Genomic DNA, 16,703 nt, shown 5'->3' on the forward strand with positions numbered 1-16,703 from the left:
GTGAGGATAGCCTGAGACAACTGAACTCATGACCTTCATGGTTTCCATTTTATGCTGTTTCCTTCTTTCACTTAACATTATTTGGTATGTTTGTTCCCATATTTCCAAATAATCTTCATATTCACAATGATGATTTTTTGTATACAGGCTGCATTCTGTAGTTGAGAGTACTTTTATATCCGTTATCTTGCTTTTCGCGGCAACCCTGAGAGGTGTGCCCTGCGGTTCCTTTCACAGTGAAGAGGGTGTTACAGGTTAGTAAGGTAGTTAGGTTAGAGGAAGTGCTGAATCTTTTGGTCCCAGATTTACTCTGGGCTGATTCCATTGACATTACTGGTAGCTTTATAGTAATATATCAATATAGTTTTTATTTTATAAGTTCATATTCTATTGATGACATGTAGATTGTTTCCACTGCTTGCTGTTACAAATAAATTACTATAAAGATTTTGTACATCTAGCCTTTTCATCCTTTTGTATTATTTCCTTAAGCCAAAATCTCAGGAGTACGATTATTAAGTCAAAGGGAAATGGCCCTTGAAGTCTGTGATCAGATGTTCTTCCAAAGGATTAAACTAATTAAAAAAGCCACCATCAATACATGATTGTATAGTTTTAGGAGGATGGCAGGTCTGATTTTAAAAATTGTTTTTCTCTCTGGCATTTCTCTGGTCTGAACTTAAAGATTTCACCTCGGTTCACTCAGACCTAACTGAAGTGCATAGTTTCAGGGATGGGCCTAAAACTAATTTTTCCTTCATTCCTAGCATGTCATTCCAGCAGCTTTTGTTAAACAGTGATTCCTTTTCTAGTTATTTTGGGGACATTTATCAAAATCTTATGTCTTTAGGGAGCTGTTTAGAGGTTATTTATTTGGTCGTTTGCTAAGTATTTTTTATTTTGATGCTGATACAGCACAGAGCGTGCTATTGCTTTGAACATTCTGAGATCTGGGGTAACTCATTGTCTCAGTTTTACTCTTTGTGACAGTATGGATGGACCTGGAGAACATTACGCTAAGTGAAATAGGCCAGTGAGAAAAAGACAAATACCACATGATGTCACTCACGCGGAATCTAATGAACAAACTGAACTAACAAGTAAAATAGAGACGGACTTATAGATGGAGAGCAGGCTGACAGCTCAGGGGAGGGTGGGTAAGGAGGAAGGGATTGAGCAAAAATGAAAAAGGACTCATGGATGTGGACAACAGTGTGGTGTCTGCGGGGCTGGGGTATAAGGGAACTAAATGGTAATCAGAAAAAATACAGTAAAAAAATAAAACTTCCCCCCCAAAAGACCATACTTCCTTTTTTGTCTCAGAATATACTTTGATAGTTTCATCTGTTTCTTTTTCCCATTGAATCTTACTACCTTGTCAAACTCCAAAAAGTATCCTATCACTACTTTAATGCCCATGGCCATTTGGTAATGTTTGGAGATATCTTCTGGTTGTCACTATCCTGGGCGGGGGGTGGTCGGTGTGGCTGGTGTCTAGTGGGCAGGGAACAGGGATGCGGCAAGCATCCTACAGTTGGTGAAAGAGTCCCCGACAACAGTTACCTGGCCCGAAGTGTCAGTAGTGCTTCTCTTGAGGAACCCTGCGTGCTCAGATTATCCATGGGATGGCTGAGGAAGGACGAGGCAGCTGGTCTGGAGTGGTGCTTCGGTGCTCCCCAGGGCTGCTCAGTGTAGCCATTCACTTCAACACCAGAATCATTATTTTAATACCCAACAGTACAAGAAGGCTCCGGAGTTTCTGACTTGGGTGGGAAACACCTTTTGAAGACAGTGGTCCTCTCTCCATGTCTCCATCCTTCTGGAGGAGAGATGGGGAGGTGGGGGGGTAGGTACCAAAACAAGATTTCAAAGAGTTTTCTATAGGGGTTTATAAGAGTAAAGCATCAGTTTTATTTCCAAACTCTTTATGAAGGCCTCTATGAAGGAAAAGTACTAAGTTTAGGGGTGGGGAGACATTTTTGGGGGGGAAATGAGTGAAGCCAGAATGGCAGGCCTGGCAGTAGTCAAGTTAGGTTCCTACAGGGAGGCTAGGAGGATGAGAAATGCTAGATCATCCCCCTGAGTTTGGAAGGTGAATTTGTGTTCAATGACAGAAGTCACTTTAGAGGTACAGGGTAAAAGGGCATGGGTTAAATTTTGTCTCTCAAGAGTTGGTTTTGGGAGTGTGAGCTTCGTAAGCAGTCTCTTCATTCATGCACACATGTTAGTGACTCGGGATAGCCAGGGCTTTGCAAGATCAATAATCTAGATACTCTGATAATAGTGCAGGGGCATAAGGAGGTTTGGGTGCACAGTGGCTAAGAGCAGGGACCCTTGAAACTGACTGGCTTTGAATCCTGGCTCTGCCATTTACCAACCTTATCGCTTTGGGTAATTTATTAACTCTTTAAGCCTCCGTTTTCTCTTCTGTAAAATGAATATAATAATAGTAAAACCTGTTTAAGTGTTAGCCATTATTATTATTATCATGCCTTTTCTTACCTCTTTTCCTGATCTGCTTCTGTCCACTCGCTTCAGAAACTGGAAATGATTTGTATGATTTTCCTTGTTCCCTTTGCTGTCAGTGCCATGGGGGAAATGCATTCACGTTTTCCAGTCAACCAACATATATTGAGCATCTCTTGCCCTACAGGGCCCTGGATGTGGGGGCTGCAGAGGGGGCCAGGACCATAAGGCTTGATTCATTGGGTCAGATCAGTGCTCGGGAGGGCTAGAGAGTGACAGGCTAAGTGGCCATCTTAAAAGGTACAGGTCCCAAACATGGTTCTGTCAGAAACTGGAGAGTATTGTGCTAAGTGAAATAAGCCAGGTGGGGAAAGACAAATACCGTATGACCTCACCTATAATAGGAACCTAATGAACAGAACAGACAATTGAGCAATATAGAACCAGAGGCATGGAAACATGGAACAGACTGACAGGGACAATGAGAGGGGGGTGGGGAGACAGGTGAGGGAGGAAAGAAGGGGAAGGGTCTAGTTAAAGAACAAGTGTAAATGACAAATGACTCATGGACATAGACAACAGGGAGGGGATTGACTGTGGTGGAGGAGGGCGGGGAGGTAGGGCAGGGGAGAGCAACAATGGGGGGGATTGGGACAACTGTAATAGAGCAACAATAAACAAAACAAATAAAAAATAAAAGTAAAAAAAAAATGAATGCAAAAGGACACATTTAGGGGTCCGTAGATCTGAGTCCCAATGCCAGTGGGCTCCCGTACCAGGCTATGGCTCATAACCTCTAGAACCTTAGTTTCTTCACTTCTGAAATGGTCAGGACACAACCTACCCCACAGAGTTATTGTGAGAATTAAATGTCAGAGATGAGGTGTATAAAAATTCCCAGCACACAGCTCAGTACTGGCTGTAACGCTAACAAATCTTCGGGCCATGAGTTCATGTCACCTGTATGGAAGGCGCTGATGTTTTTGACCGTGCCGCCTAGTAGAGTCGTTTCCCACCTGGGCCTCGTACTGCGTCAAATAGAATTTTATATGGCTTCTGGGGTCGAAAGGAACTGGGCACTAATCTCAGCCCTGCCAGTGACTAGCTCTGTGATCACCTGTCCTCCAAGCTTTGGCCTTGACCATTGGAGACAATAATGGTTCCCACATCACAGGGTTCTCCTAAGGATTTAATGAAATAATCCATATGTACCGTGCCCACTACATATTGGACTTGAAATGAGTGGTAGCTGCTATTTATCCTAAAAGTACAAATTGTAGCTTCAGAGCTTTAAGGTTGATGACGATCTTACTCATGCTGTTCATTTAATTGTTTTTCTGAGTGTATTATTCTTTTCTGAATTCATCCACAGCTAATCCATTTTAAACAAGTTTTATTCCTGCCTGTTAATATTTGTGATTTTATTTAGCTGTAAGCTGGGAATGGATACAATTTTGTGTTCTTTTTCACTTAATTTTACATGGTTAATAGTGTCTGTGTTTCATAAACATTGTTGTGATGCCTGCATTCTACATTGTGGAGTAGATGTACGATAATTTAATCATTTCCCAATTGCTGTGCAACTGTTTCCAGTATTTTTCAATTACAATGTTTCACAGAACAAATAATTTCATATATGTAGCTTTCGATATTTTGAATTTAGTTCTGTAGGATATATTCCCAGTGATATTACTTGGTCAAAGGGGATGAACATGTCTTTTGCTACTTATGGCCAAATTGCTTTCCCAAAGGGCTGAAATGATTGGTGTTTCCATCTTCATTATTTTATAAACTTCAGCTCATTCTCTTACTCAACAAGCATTTTTTAAGTCCTCACTGTGTGGTAGGTAGGCTTAGTGAGAAGAAAGGGACTGAGGGGAGCAGCTCCTGTATCAATAGGGCCCCTGCTGTGCCTAGTGCTGATAAAGGGGAGAGTGCCTGGGGAACTCTGCCCAGGAGGGACCTCTGCTCAGCAGGTAGAAGCGGCAAATGTCGTGGGAAAGCCTGGGGATTTCAGCGTGCATTGCCGCCTCTTTGGAATTATTTATAGAAATGCGGAGCAAGCCCAGTCCCATCTCTGGCCTTAGAGACCCCAGTGATGGTGTGTCTTCTTTCAGAGAGGGACGTATTTGTCTCTTGTTCTTGCCTGGTGTGCTGTCTATAGCAACCCGTTCTTCGTAGCTATATGGCAGCAGTAGTTTTTTGTTCTATTTTTGGAAAATTTAGGAAACACAGGACAGTATTTTAAAAACCACTCATTTTCTTATCACCTCAGGACATCCACTGTTATCATCCATATATTTCCTTCCTAAAAGAGGGGTTTTTTTAAAAAAGAGGTTAATGTGGAACCATATCAAACGCATTTGGAAGTTAAAAATTGACTGTTTAAAATTCTAAAAATCCAACAACAACAAATAAAAAGAAACCTCAGAACAATCTGAAGCACCAGCAATAGCAGAAAGGTTAACTTAATTATGATCCATTCCTAGTGTAGAGTATTAAGTGGTCTTTAAAATCCATATTTTGAGAGAATATTTATATCCTGGAAAACACTCCCAGTGTGATACTAAATGAAAAAGCAAAATACAAAACTGTATATGATATATAATCTCAATTTTGTAGAGAAAAAATATTTATATATACATAGAATAAAAGACAAAAATAGTAACAGAACTATTGTTAGCTCATGTTTCTAGGGATTTACCTTGGGAAGTAGGATTAGGGGTGATTTATATCTATTTTTTAATTTTAATTTTTCTACAAAAAGTATATATGGACTTCTGGATCAAGAAAGAAATTCTGTTAAAAGAAAAGGGGGGGTTTCATATCGGTGTTCTCTTGGCTTTATGGCTCTGAAGCCACAGTTGTGATTTCTCAACCACAAGGCCCCACAACTCTCTTGGGCTCTTTAGTGTTCATCCTAATTAGAACACTGGAGTCTAGAAATGAAAGGAGAAAGAGATGAGAGTCTTCAGGCAGTGTAACTACAGACAGTCCATGACTTACGATAGTTTGTCTTACAATTTTTTGACTTTACAGTGGTTGGAAAATGATACTCAGTCGGTAGAAACTATAGTTTGAATTTTGAATTTTGACCTTTTTCTGGGCTAGCAATATGCCGTCTGGTGCTCTCTTGTGCTGGTGGACGGGCGGCAGCCGTGAGCCGCAGCTCCCAGTCCGGCTGGCATTCACGAGGGTCCACAGCCCCTACTCTACTGTGTATTCATTGTGGGAGATGATTTGGCACCACGATAGGCTGATGTAAGCGTTCTGAGCATGTTTAAGATAGGCCAGGCCGAGCTATGATGTTCAGTAGGTTCAGTGTATTAAATGCATTTTTGATTTACCTGTTTTCAACTTATGGTGGATTTGGAAGTTGACATAACTCCATTGTAAGTAGATGAACATCTGTAGTTGTCTGGATACCTCTGGTTCAATTAAATTATGTCTAATGATTTCCATCCTGTCCCTGTGACTATTCCTCCCTTGGTAAATCATTGAGGCAGGGTTTTTCTTTAGAGAAACCGTATTGGTTTACCCAGTGGATTGTGTTTACTTATAAGCTAAATGATTTTCTAACCAACCAGATGGTGACCAGGCCTTGCTGGATGCAGGAGGACTTGTACTCTTCCCAGCAATTCCCAGTCCTGGTTGTGTGGAGGTCAGAATTCTGTGTGAATTTCCATCATTCTTTGGAGCCCTCTTCTCAGCCCCTCAGGGGCAACTGTGTGTGCATTTGGGGGAGCAGGGCTGGTGTGTATTTAGCACAGCAGGGCCCAGTTGCCCTGGCTCTCCTCTCTCAATAAATAAATGGTCATCACATACCTGAAACTGTGCTAAGGCTGGGGATGCAGAGATGACTGGGACCCAGTGCTTGCCTTTAGGGTGCTCGTATTGCAGTGAGGAAGCCAGTGATAGAAACAGATGATTTTAAGGGCTCGGCTACTGTGGGAGCACAGGAGAAGGGCTTCTAGCTCAGCCTGAGATTTTAGTAAAGGAAGTTATACCTGGTTGAGTCTTAAGAATGAGCAGAGATGAGCCAAATGGGGCCGGATGGGAAGCATCTTCCCTTTCTTAGGGAAAGCAGAGATATGGAAGAGTATGTTACAAGGTAAGAACTGCGAACAGGAAAGTGTTAGGAGGGCTTAGAGAGTAGTGGGAGGGGCTGGAGACGTTCATCAGTCGTTTAACTTTTCTGTGGATTTCCCAAAGCTCAATAACATCAGACACCCACGTTACTATTTAAATTCACCTTGCTCTGTCTTATTTCCCATTCAGTGTCAGCTGTTGCTGGAAGTGGCCTGGCCTCTCTTTATCTTCCTGATCCTGATCTCCGTTCGGCTGAGCTACCCACCTTATGAGCAACATGAATGTGAGTATCTGAACGTCCTGCCTGAGACTCACCACTGGCAAGTCACACCCAGGCGGTGGGCATGGGCTACATTTGGCCTTTCCCAAGACGCTGCCTTTAGGAAACACGGCAAAACGGTTCGGAACAGGAAAGCTAGGCTTCCAGTTTTTTTGATAAGGCATGAACTCAGGAAACTACTTCCAGTCCTCATGAATGGTTATAATAGTAACTGTAATAATAGCCAATGTCTGTTTCATACATTATAAATCATAAAAGTAAAATAACCTTACCGATACTTCAGAAAGTGGTGATTCAAAAAGACCCCTCGGGCAGTCCCTTCCCGCCACTGTCATCTGGTCCCTGCCAGTCTTTTTCACATGCATGATGTCTTGGTTACACAGGTGCAGATCATGGGACACGTAGTTTTAAGTGGCGTTTGTGTAGAAATTCTCAGATTGACTGCTGTTAGTTGATTGGATTCTTATAAGAACCTTGCATAGCAGACTTCATTATCATCATTTCCTTTTTCAGTAAACTGGGGCTCAGAGAAGGGCAGGGACTTGCACAAGGTCACACATTAGTAAGTGGTGACAGAGATGAAGTAAAGCCTGGACTCTCTGACTCCCAATCCTGTGTTTTGATGGCAGCTTTTACAGTGAGTATGGAAAATAGAGCAGTGGCCAAGAATGTACACTTGAGATGTCAGGTTACTTGGGTTTGAATCCTGGCTTCAGCCATGACTAGGTATATCATGCTGGGCGAGTGACTTAGCTTCGTGGTACAAACCTATGTTCTATTGCTGTCATTATCCCACAGTCACATCTTCCTCTGCTGGCTCGGCTCACTGGAAGGATTGACACTGCAGAAATGGCCCGGTCTAAATGATCAATATTCATGTAGCATGTTTAGCGGGAACCTCTGTTCCATTGCCCCTGTAATTTTTCCCACCATTAACCAGCTCCACCCACGCCCTGCCAGCCTCATACACTTACAGGATACTGTTCTTCAGGAAAGGGATGGCTCCAGGGTCACCTTTGGATTTTGTTCTTGATCTGGTCGACAGCACATAGAGGCAGTTCTTTACCTGCTAATTTGCGAGTATGCATTGTATTCAGAGGTGGGCAAAAGTAGGTTTATAGTTCTGAGTATGCAAAACACTGAGCTTATTCGTGTACTATTTATTAATATGAGAACTGTAAACCTACTTTTGTCCACCCCTCTATATTCAAGTTTTTAAAAACCTTACAAAACCTCTGGGACATTCTACCAGAAGTGATTTTCAGATTTTACCAAAAAGGAAAAGAATATAAAATGAAATACACTCAATTTGTGGGCCCAGGAGATAATTTCACCTTCCCTTTTGGAACCCAAAAGACGATGAGCAAATGCATGTTTGATTTTATTTAAAAACTCACCTGAGTTCCGCTGATGTGCATGTTTCAGGGAAAACTCAGTTTTTCATCTGCTCAGCTATTCTCTCTCTGGAATGGTCATAGGTAGGCAGCGTGGCGTAGTTGAAACAGGCAGACGTTGGATCAGACAAATTGGGGTTTCCTTGTATCCTGTCTCTGACACTTGCCGAGGCTGTCATCTCCAACAAGTTCTTGAATTTTAACCCATAGTTCTCTGAATCTAGACCATAGATTCTTAGAAATGTGGAATTGCTATACCTATACAAGGCAGATAAGACTTCTGCCTTCCACCTATGCGCTTCTTGCAACCTCGCCTCCTGTTCTCACTACCTCTAGGCACCTCGCTGGAAGGTGGATTGCTAAGGTGAATCTTGCAGAGGGGTCTTCTTTCTGGAAATAAAGGAATGGTGCATAATTCGTCCCCATAATATTTCCCAGCTTGACCCAGAGCCTTCAAGGTGCCCATTACTTCCCTGGCTCCTGGGATTCCATTATGCTGTTTGATTGTCATCCTGTGCACCCATGCCAAGTCCTTTTCCAGCTTTTCCTTGCAAATAAGGTGGACACAACATAGAGGGAGGGGTCTTTGCTTCACCCACCAAGGTATAGCCTGAAATACCTTCATTTGCTATTGTCCTGTGCTGCCTGGACCACCATCACCCTGTCCTTGGTGCCAGAATCTCTGGGAGGTTAAGGGGGAGACTCCCGTGGTCCTTCAGGTACTTGGTTGGGTTACGTAAATCTTCCCTGTATGAAGAGCATCTGACTTAGGCCAGGGACCTTGTTTGGTTTTCCTTGAACTATAAACAGGGAGATAAGGAGGTTAACTGAGTAAATGTTAAACAGACCAGAGTCCCTGCAGAGTAGCCACAGTGATCAGATCTTGTTGCATCCTTGCTTTGGATGTTGCCTCTCTGCTTGGAATATGGATAGAAGAAAAAGATTGGTAGAAGAGAAAGACGGATTGAAGTGCTGCAATACTGAAATGCTGTGTAGCAAGTCCCGGATCTGGGTTAAGTTCTGGGGTGACTCTATTAGCATATTTGCATGAAAATAGTAAGATGAGTAAAACGGTTCCTGCTTTGGAGGAAGGGTGTGGCCTTGAGATTTGGAGTGTCCCTAGCAGGACCATAGCAGCGTGAGTGCTGTTGTAGGCCCACTACCACAGGTAGCCTCTGTAACCCTAATAGGCCCATTCCTTGAGCCTTTCCAGTCTGCCAGGCACTCTGCATCATGCTTTGCCTATCAGAGCTCATGAAATATTCACAGCATCTCTATGAAGTATATTGTATTTTTATCACAATTTTACAGATGAGGAAACTGAGAATTATAGGTTCAGTCACTTGGCCAACGTCTGTGCTTAGTGTGTTGTAGAGACTGGATGAGAATCCCAGTTGGTCTGACCCCAGAGCCCGTGGAGCTCCACCGCTCTTTGCCACCCAGAGAGCCATGGTTCTCAGGGGTTGTTACCTCGCTGGGGTCACAGACAACCCGGAGAACATGATGCAAGCTGCAGCCATGGCCTTCCAGTCCGAAGGAATTCACACTTGCTTGGTCCTCAGATTAAGAGCTCCTGCTCTAGGGCACATGGGCACATGTTTTTCTTGGTATCCTCAGAAGCAGCACCCAAGGCAGACTGCCACAAACCAAACTGTGCCTTGGACTAGCCAAACACACCCAGTCATGCTCTTTGTCAGAACCTCCTCCATAATGAAGGCAAAGGAGAGAGAGCAGATGACCTGTTGAATGGGGCTCACAGTTTCTATGAGTGACACAACAGCATCAACAAATGTGGCTTCGCAGAGGACATCTCACCCCATGTTAGCATGTTTATCAGGTGCCTTTGAGGAGCTTGTGAGCTGGCAGAGGAGGTGACACTAATGTAGGTTTGGCCAGCAGAGGACAGTACAGAGGGGACTGAGAAGGGCTCAGGTATGAAGGGGGTGCTGGTAGGAGGGAAGGAGATGGATTTGGATCATGGAAAAGTGGGTTCTACCCCAGTCCTGCCCCCTGATTCCTGCCACTGACCATGGTTTCTTGCCATAGTTTGCTCCTTAGAGAATGAAGGTATTGAATTGGTTTAGGTCATCCTCCGGGTCCCTCTGTGTCTCTGAAAAGTGAGGTGGGCCGTGGCAGATGAACTACCGTATTTTTTGGACTATAAGATGTACCTACCTCCCTTCCCCACCCAATTTGGGAAGAAAATGGGGGTGTGTCTTAATAGTCCAAATGTAGCTTACATTTACATTGGTGAAATATTACATTATTTATGTTATTAAATATTTTACCACATTTTTTGTTTCAAAAATTTTTTTCCTATTTTCCTCTAAAACCTAGGTGTGCCTTATGGTCCCCAAAAATATGGTAATACATTAGGCCCTTTCTGTGTATGGTCTAATCCACCCCTCTCACCACTTCTCCAAGGTTTGTGCCAGGCATCCCATTCTACAGATGACAAGTAAATTAAGAATCGCTCTCTGATGCCAAGTTTCCCACTCACATCGGAGTAGTCAGAGGTGGCGGGTCTCTGCGATACGGGGAATGGGACAGGAAGACTTGGGCTGGGGAGTATATCGAACCAGTAGAGATAAAGATCAAGTCCCAAAACTGCTTCAAAGAACTAATGTTTCTCCCGTGTTTTTCTTCTCCTCGCTGTCAACAGGCCACTTTCCAAACAAAGCAATGCCCTCTGCAGGAACACTTCCCTGGATTCAGGGGATTATCTGCAATGCCAACAACCCATGCTTCCGTTACCCGACTCCCGGTGAGGCTCCCGGAGTCGTTGGAAACTTTAACAAATCCATGTAAGTACCAGATCAGGTTTTCTTTCCTCTATTTGCCGGTTACCTCTTTTCCTTCCCTTCTCAACCTATGGAGAATTTTGATTGGTTGGCTTTGAGTGAAGTTGCTTTTGGAAAGGTTTCTGTATGAAGTCTGCGGAACGAGGGCAGGGAGGGTTGCTGTCAGATTTAAGACCTTCCTTTCGTATGTTTCAGGAGTATTGGTGTGTAGCTAAAAGCCATGTGGCTGGGGTGAGGGGGTGGGGCATTCCTCCAAACACTGGCGGATGAGATGGGAAGGGAAGGCGAAGAGTGGGCTGGCCTCCTGGGTAGACATCTGCTCCATTCGTCAGTTAGCCCACTCATGCAGCAGACCATCACTGTGCATGCCAACTGCCTGGCCTGGGGGCTGGGGGAGGGGTGGGTAACAAGTTGTGCACAAGCAGGGGCCTGCCTTCCAGGAGCTCACAGCCAAGGCCCTCTCTGTTCTCCGATCAGCTCTCTTGCTCTGTGGGAGCCTCTCACACTGCAGTGTCCCACTGTCTGCTCTCTCTCTTCCCTGGTGTGAGCTTCCTGAGGGTCGGGATGCCACTGCCTTTGCTTTTGTATTTCTGGCTCCCGACTTCAACACCACATATAAGTATGGGCTTAGTAAGTGTTGGCCGAATGCGCCATTGAAGATTCTTGAAGTGCACAGAACCATGGTGTGAGCTAGAATGGACTGTAGGAAACATATCAAGACAGTTCTTTTTTTTAAATAAAAGATTTGATTTATTTTTAGAGTGAGTCAGGAAGGAAGGGAGAAAGAGAGGGAGGGAAACATCGACATGTGGGAGAAACATGGATTGGTTGCCTCTTGCATGCCTCCACCTGGGGGGCCTGGCCAGCAACTCAGGCATGTGTCCTGAATGGGCATAGACCAGCGCCCTTTCAGTTTGTAGGATGATGCCCAGTCCACTGAGTCACACCAGTCAGGGCTCAGGACAACTCTGAGGAAGCTGCAGCTAGGGCAGGTGGGGCCACATTACATGGATCTTGGGCTTGGTAGCTTTTGTGGGTCCCTTCTTCGATGTCGAAATACTAAAACCAGTCTAAAGATGAATATAATCCAGGTTGAATCCATCTTACGCATATCCTGAATTTTGGTTTTTATTCTGAATTTAAAAGAAATTAAAATATTTTTGTGGACCCCAAGAGTGTCCTGTGCCCTAGGTCCTGTGCCCATGGTGTCTCACGGATAAGTTGGCCCTGGGGAAGTATGTGTGTGAGTGTGTGTGTGTGTGTGTGTGTGTGTGTGAAGGAGGGCTTCCTGGGGAGGAGGCACGTGGGCTGGGTCTTGAAGGAGGTGGTAGAGTCTGGTGGACACGTGGGAAAGAGCGTTTGGGGCAGGGCTGGTGGGTGGTGGTTTAGAAGCATAGCGTTTCAGTGAAGCGGGGCATGGGGAGCAGCTGGAGTGGAGGACCAGGCAGCCAGGCTGAGTGTGTGTAGCAGGCAGGTACTTGCTTCGTGTGGGAGAAGCAGCTGGCCTAACTAGAGCTTTTGTGCTTTTCCTGTCCTCCCTGCAGTGTGTCTCGCCTGTTCTCAGATGCTCAGCGGCTTCTTTTATATAGCCAGAAAGACACCAGCATGAAGGACATACACAGTGTTCTGAGAACATTACAGAAGATCGAGAGTAACAGCTCGGGTAAGCAAAAGCCTTGCTGTGTATTGGTTTGTGATTGGAAATTGACCTGTACCATCGAGAGAGCAACTCAGGTGGCCTAGTGCTTGTCCGTTTTAGTTCTTCCCTGCTGGGATTTCCTCCTCCGAGGCTGGGCTATAAGGCTTTTCTGCAGGAGGTGTTTGAGAAGAAGCTGGGAAGACAAGTGTGCTGGCCTCCTTTGGGTTGACAGGAGAAAACCCCTCAGAGAGGAATGTCGCAGGCCCAGGTTTAGGACAGTTAGGGGTGCAGGTTGCTTCCAACTTCTTTCCTCTGGAGTTGGCCATATGGTTACAGTGGATGAGCAGTGAAAGGGGAAGTATCCCCTTTATACACGGGGATCCTTCTGCGTATAGAAGAGCAATGAAGTTGCAGTTCGATATGGATAAGTGAAAGTAAACATTTCTTTCTAAAAGGAAGGTCCTCCTAGACATTTGACTTAGTCTGATGGACAGATGAACTCTGATCTTTAAAAAGTGAACTCTTGATCTCTCATCTGATGAGTGCCAGGAATGCCATTAAGGAAGTGTCTGGGGAGCAGGCAGTCTGCTGACCCAGGCGCTGGCTGGGTAAGTCAAGGAGCAGCCTCCCACGCAGTGGCCTCCCAGGGGCCAGGGGCGTGGGAATGGTCCCCTGGGGGTAGACAGTGATGCTGTGCACGGTCTGTAGAGAATTTAAAAGCAATAATAAAGCCCACAAAAGTCAGTCTACATTCTACCATGACTGTGCATCAGTGGCTGTAAACAATGTCAGTGATAAATTACTCCCCAGCTGCTGTTGCTGCCAGCTGTTGTCACTGCTCCAGGAAGGTACTCGTTACTCATTTTGGTGTTGGGACGGCTGGGGTGGACTGGCCTTCTCTGAAAGGCCCCCCAGTTTTTGATCTACTTGGCAAAAGAAGAAATGGTGAAAAGTGTTAGTGTTTAAACCAGATTTGGATTGGAGCTCCCTCTTGGTCAGACAGAACTGTCCTTTTTCTGGGCTGGAAAAGAGGCAGTGGGCAGTGTGGGGCCCAGGAACAAAGGGAAGGAAAGACGAGTGAATGCTGGCATGGAGGAGGTGTTGCTCACATCACAGAGAGGTGTGACGGTGCTTAGGGTCAGATTTGAGGTGCCCCAGCTGGACCGCTTTTGGCTGCATGGCCAGGCCGTCTGGATGCTGCTTCCTTGCCAGGTAGGCCCCTGGTCCTGCACATGTGTGTCTGTCCCAACGCAGGACACAGAGGGGAAGCGAGCACCAAGCACAGCATCAGTCCTTCCTCATCTACTGCAGGGCACCTGCCTGGTAGGTCAGAGGCAGAGCCCAGGTAATTTCTTCTACTACAGAGAGACAGTGTGGCCCAGAGGAAAGAGGAGAGAGTGGCAGGATATTTTACTTGGTGGTTTTGTGACTTTGTGAATAAGTCACTTAGGCCCTTTCAGTTTCTCATCTATGAAACGGGGACAGTAGAAGAACCTACCCCATGGGATTTTTTTTGAGGAATATGTGAGATATAACATTTAATTGCTTAAATGTTAAAATAGCATCTGGCCCATAGGAAGCATTTAATCACTATGAGGTATGATTATTTGGGAGTGGTGACATGTTGGCTAAGCCATTTAACCCTTCTGAGCCTTAATTTCCTCAGCTATAATTAATAGGTAACTTGCAACATAAAATTTAAGTGTTGGGCACATAGTAGGTGTTCAATAAATGGGAGCCAGTATTATTCTTATGTGTCTGTGATGCATTTCTGAGCACCTGGCCTTGCTCCTCTGCTCTCACCTTCACAGCTGGAGAAATAGACTGGCTGACGGAGGAGGGGGTGTGGCGCAGTGAATAGTTAAACCGTTTCAGATCTCAGTGTGGGCTTCCTCAGACACAGAACTATGTTTTTTTCTTTGAGCAACTGGCTCTAGGAGTTAGGGTAAGGGAGAGAAACAAAAAAGGCATTGGAAAAACTTCATCTGCACAGCTCCTCCAATTTTGATGGTTATCATATCAGTGCTCACCTCTCCATTCACCTAGCGTGTTTCCTTTTCTGCCCTGCGGCTGATTCTTAAGCCTCTTTTCCCCTTTCTTTGCTGGTCTGGCAGCACAGAGCCAGGCCTCAAGGAACTGCAGAAAATGCTGCTTCTTCCTAGGTGAGGTCAGTCACCTTTTGCCGAGTTTGCCTAGCACTCTGGATTTCAGAGAGGATCACAGGCCCGGGTGTGTCAGTGCAGGTCCTGACTTAGAGGCGTGTACTCAGCTCTCTGGCTCTGCCACCATGAGGGTGGGAAGGATCCTTGGTCAGAAGCCTTGCCCTCCTGAGCCTTCTCTCCCATACACCCACTTCCCCAGCCAGAGACTTCCCTCGAACGCAGAAGCTCTTTTTTGGGTGTTGACAACTTTAAGTATCAAAAAATACCCTCTATCCTCCTATACCTTACAGAGAATGAGGCTCATTGTGTTTCCCTTGAAATATTTAAGGACAGCTCTCATTTTTTTTTCCCCCTCTCTCTCCAAAGTTTGTGATTTTTCTAGACTTCTGGAAGGATTTTTTTACCCCCTCTAATTTCTGTCTCCCCTCTGGCTGGGTGTCAGTGTGTCTCTGCCTTTCCTGAAGTTTATACAGCAGTATTCCAGCACAGAGTAACAGGGACTTGTGCCTCCTTTGTCCTGCGTCCTGCATTTCTGTGCATGCGGTCTGAGATTGCGGCAGACTTTGGGGCACGCACGTCACCCTGTTGACTCAGAGTCCACATGCCGGCAACCAAAACTGCAGAGTCTTTGAAATACTCACTATTGCAAGTTACTTGTTCTCCGTTTCTTAACTGTGTGGTTGGCTTTGTGAACCTAAGGAAAGTACCTATCTCTTTTCTATGTTACATTTTTAGATCCTCTGTGTCACCTCGTCCTACCAAACTCGTTTAGATTTCAATTGTGCCGCACACTCTACTTGCTGCTTCTTGTCATTTCCTGTCACCTAGGTTTTTGATAAATAGCTCTTTCTGTTCTCAACCAAGCCAGTGATGACTGTGGGACTGGGGCTTGCAGTTTGGGTCAGTCCACTGGAGGCTCAACAGCAGCCCCTTGGGACACCACCACTCAGCATCTTCAAGATGCACCAATCTACGCTATCATCAGTGCTCGGCTGCTGAGCTCTCGCTTCTGTGACCCAGTTGGAGAACTTACCTGGTTCTTTCCTTCAGTTTGCATCTGCTAAATCCTTTGGGCTATGCGCAGATAATTTGTGCATATGGGGAGGTTTCTACTCAAACACTGTCTTTTAGTCCATGGTTTCCTGGGCTAGAACATTGCTTTATTTTCACTTCCTGGGCAAAAGTTCAGGGGCTGTCAGTTCATTTTATAGATAAATGGGCTGCTTGATTCAGTCATTCGCCCCGAGGTGCTGGACTCAGTGCTGCACAAATGAAACTTGCCCCGTCCCTAAGGAGCTTCCCTTCTAGACAAGAAGAGGGCAGGGGCTTTCTCAGTTTTCACAGACACAGGAGGGATGACCTGGAGTGGGAAACAGCAAAACCTACGGTTTTCTTCCACCAGCTCTACCTTGTGATGGCCTGATAATCTTCCAAACAGGAAGGCCTCTCAGTTCTACAGCTTAGTCATAGACAAGTCTCATTATCCTTGAAGTCATCCTAATGAGAAAGCCACGTAGCAAGCCTTCCAGAGGGACTGTACTGAGCTTTCTCACCACTGGGACTTTTTGGAGATTTTATTACTTTCTTCCTAAACCTACAAACAGACAGGTTGAGTGGGGGCTGACTTAATGCTTGGGAGTCCCTGTGAGGAGCAAATATTCTTCGCCAGTCCCTCTCATGGCCGCAACCCAGTGGAAATATAAAAAATGTGCAGATTTCCAGAACTCTAGAAAAAGTGACAGGTCTAGATTTTGTTGCTGTGAGATGCAGACTGTTACAGGGTGTTTCTCTGAGTGAGTTTTGTGTGATTTCAGGCAGCACACAGATGACAAGTTTTAACTGTAACCCCTATCAGTGGTAATGTCATGGGTA

At 45.1% G+C, this 16,703-nt stretch overlaps 1 protein-coding gene across 6 annotated transcripts in view; it reads left to right on the plus strand.

Moving 5' to 3' along the window:
* ABCA1 (ATP binding cassette subfamily A member 1) overlaps positions 1 to 16,703 on the plus strand; it is a 119,018-nt gene that overhangs the window by 24,873 nt on the left and 77,442 nt on the right. For all 6 annotated transcript variants that reach the window (XM_045195077.2, XM_045195076.2, XM_053922100.1 and 3 more), the window contains 3 exons: positions 6,745 to 6,838; positions 10,892 to 11,033; positions 12,575 to 12,693. In XM_045195077.2, coding sequence (XP_045051012.2) covers positions 6,745 to 6,838; positions 10,892 to 11,033; positions 12,575 to 12,693 — 355 coding nt within the window. The remainder of the gene's footprint in view (positions 1 to 6,744; positions 6,839 to 10,891; positions 11,034 to 12,574; positions 12,694 to 16,703) is intronic.

This window comes from Desmodus rotundus, chromosome 1, assembly GCF_022682495.2.
Source record: "Desmodus rotundus isolate HL8 chromosome 1, HLdesRot8A.1, whole genome shotgun sequence".
Taxonomy (NCBI): Eukaryota; Metazoa; Chordata; class Mammalia; order Chiroptera; family Phyllostomidae; genus Desmodus; species Desmodus rotundus.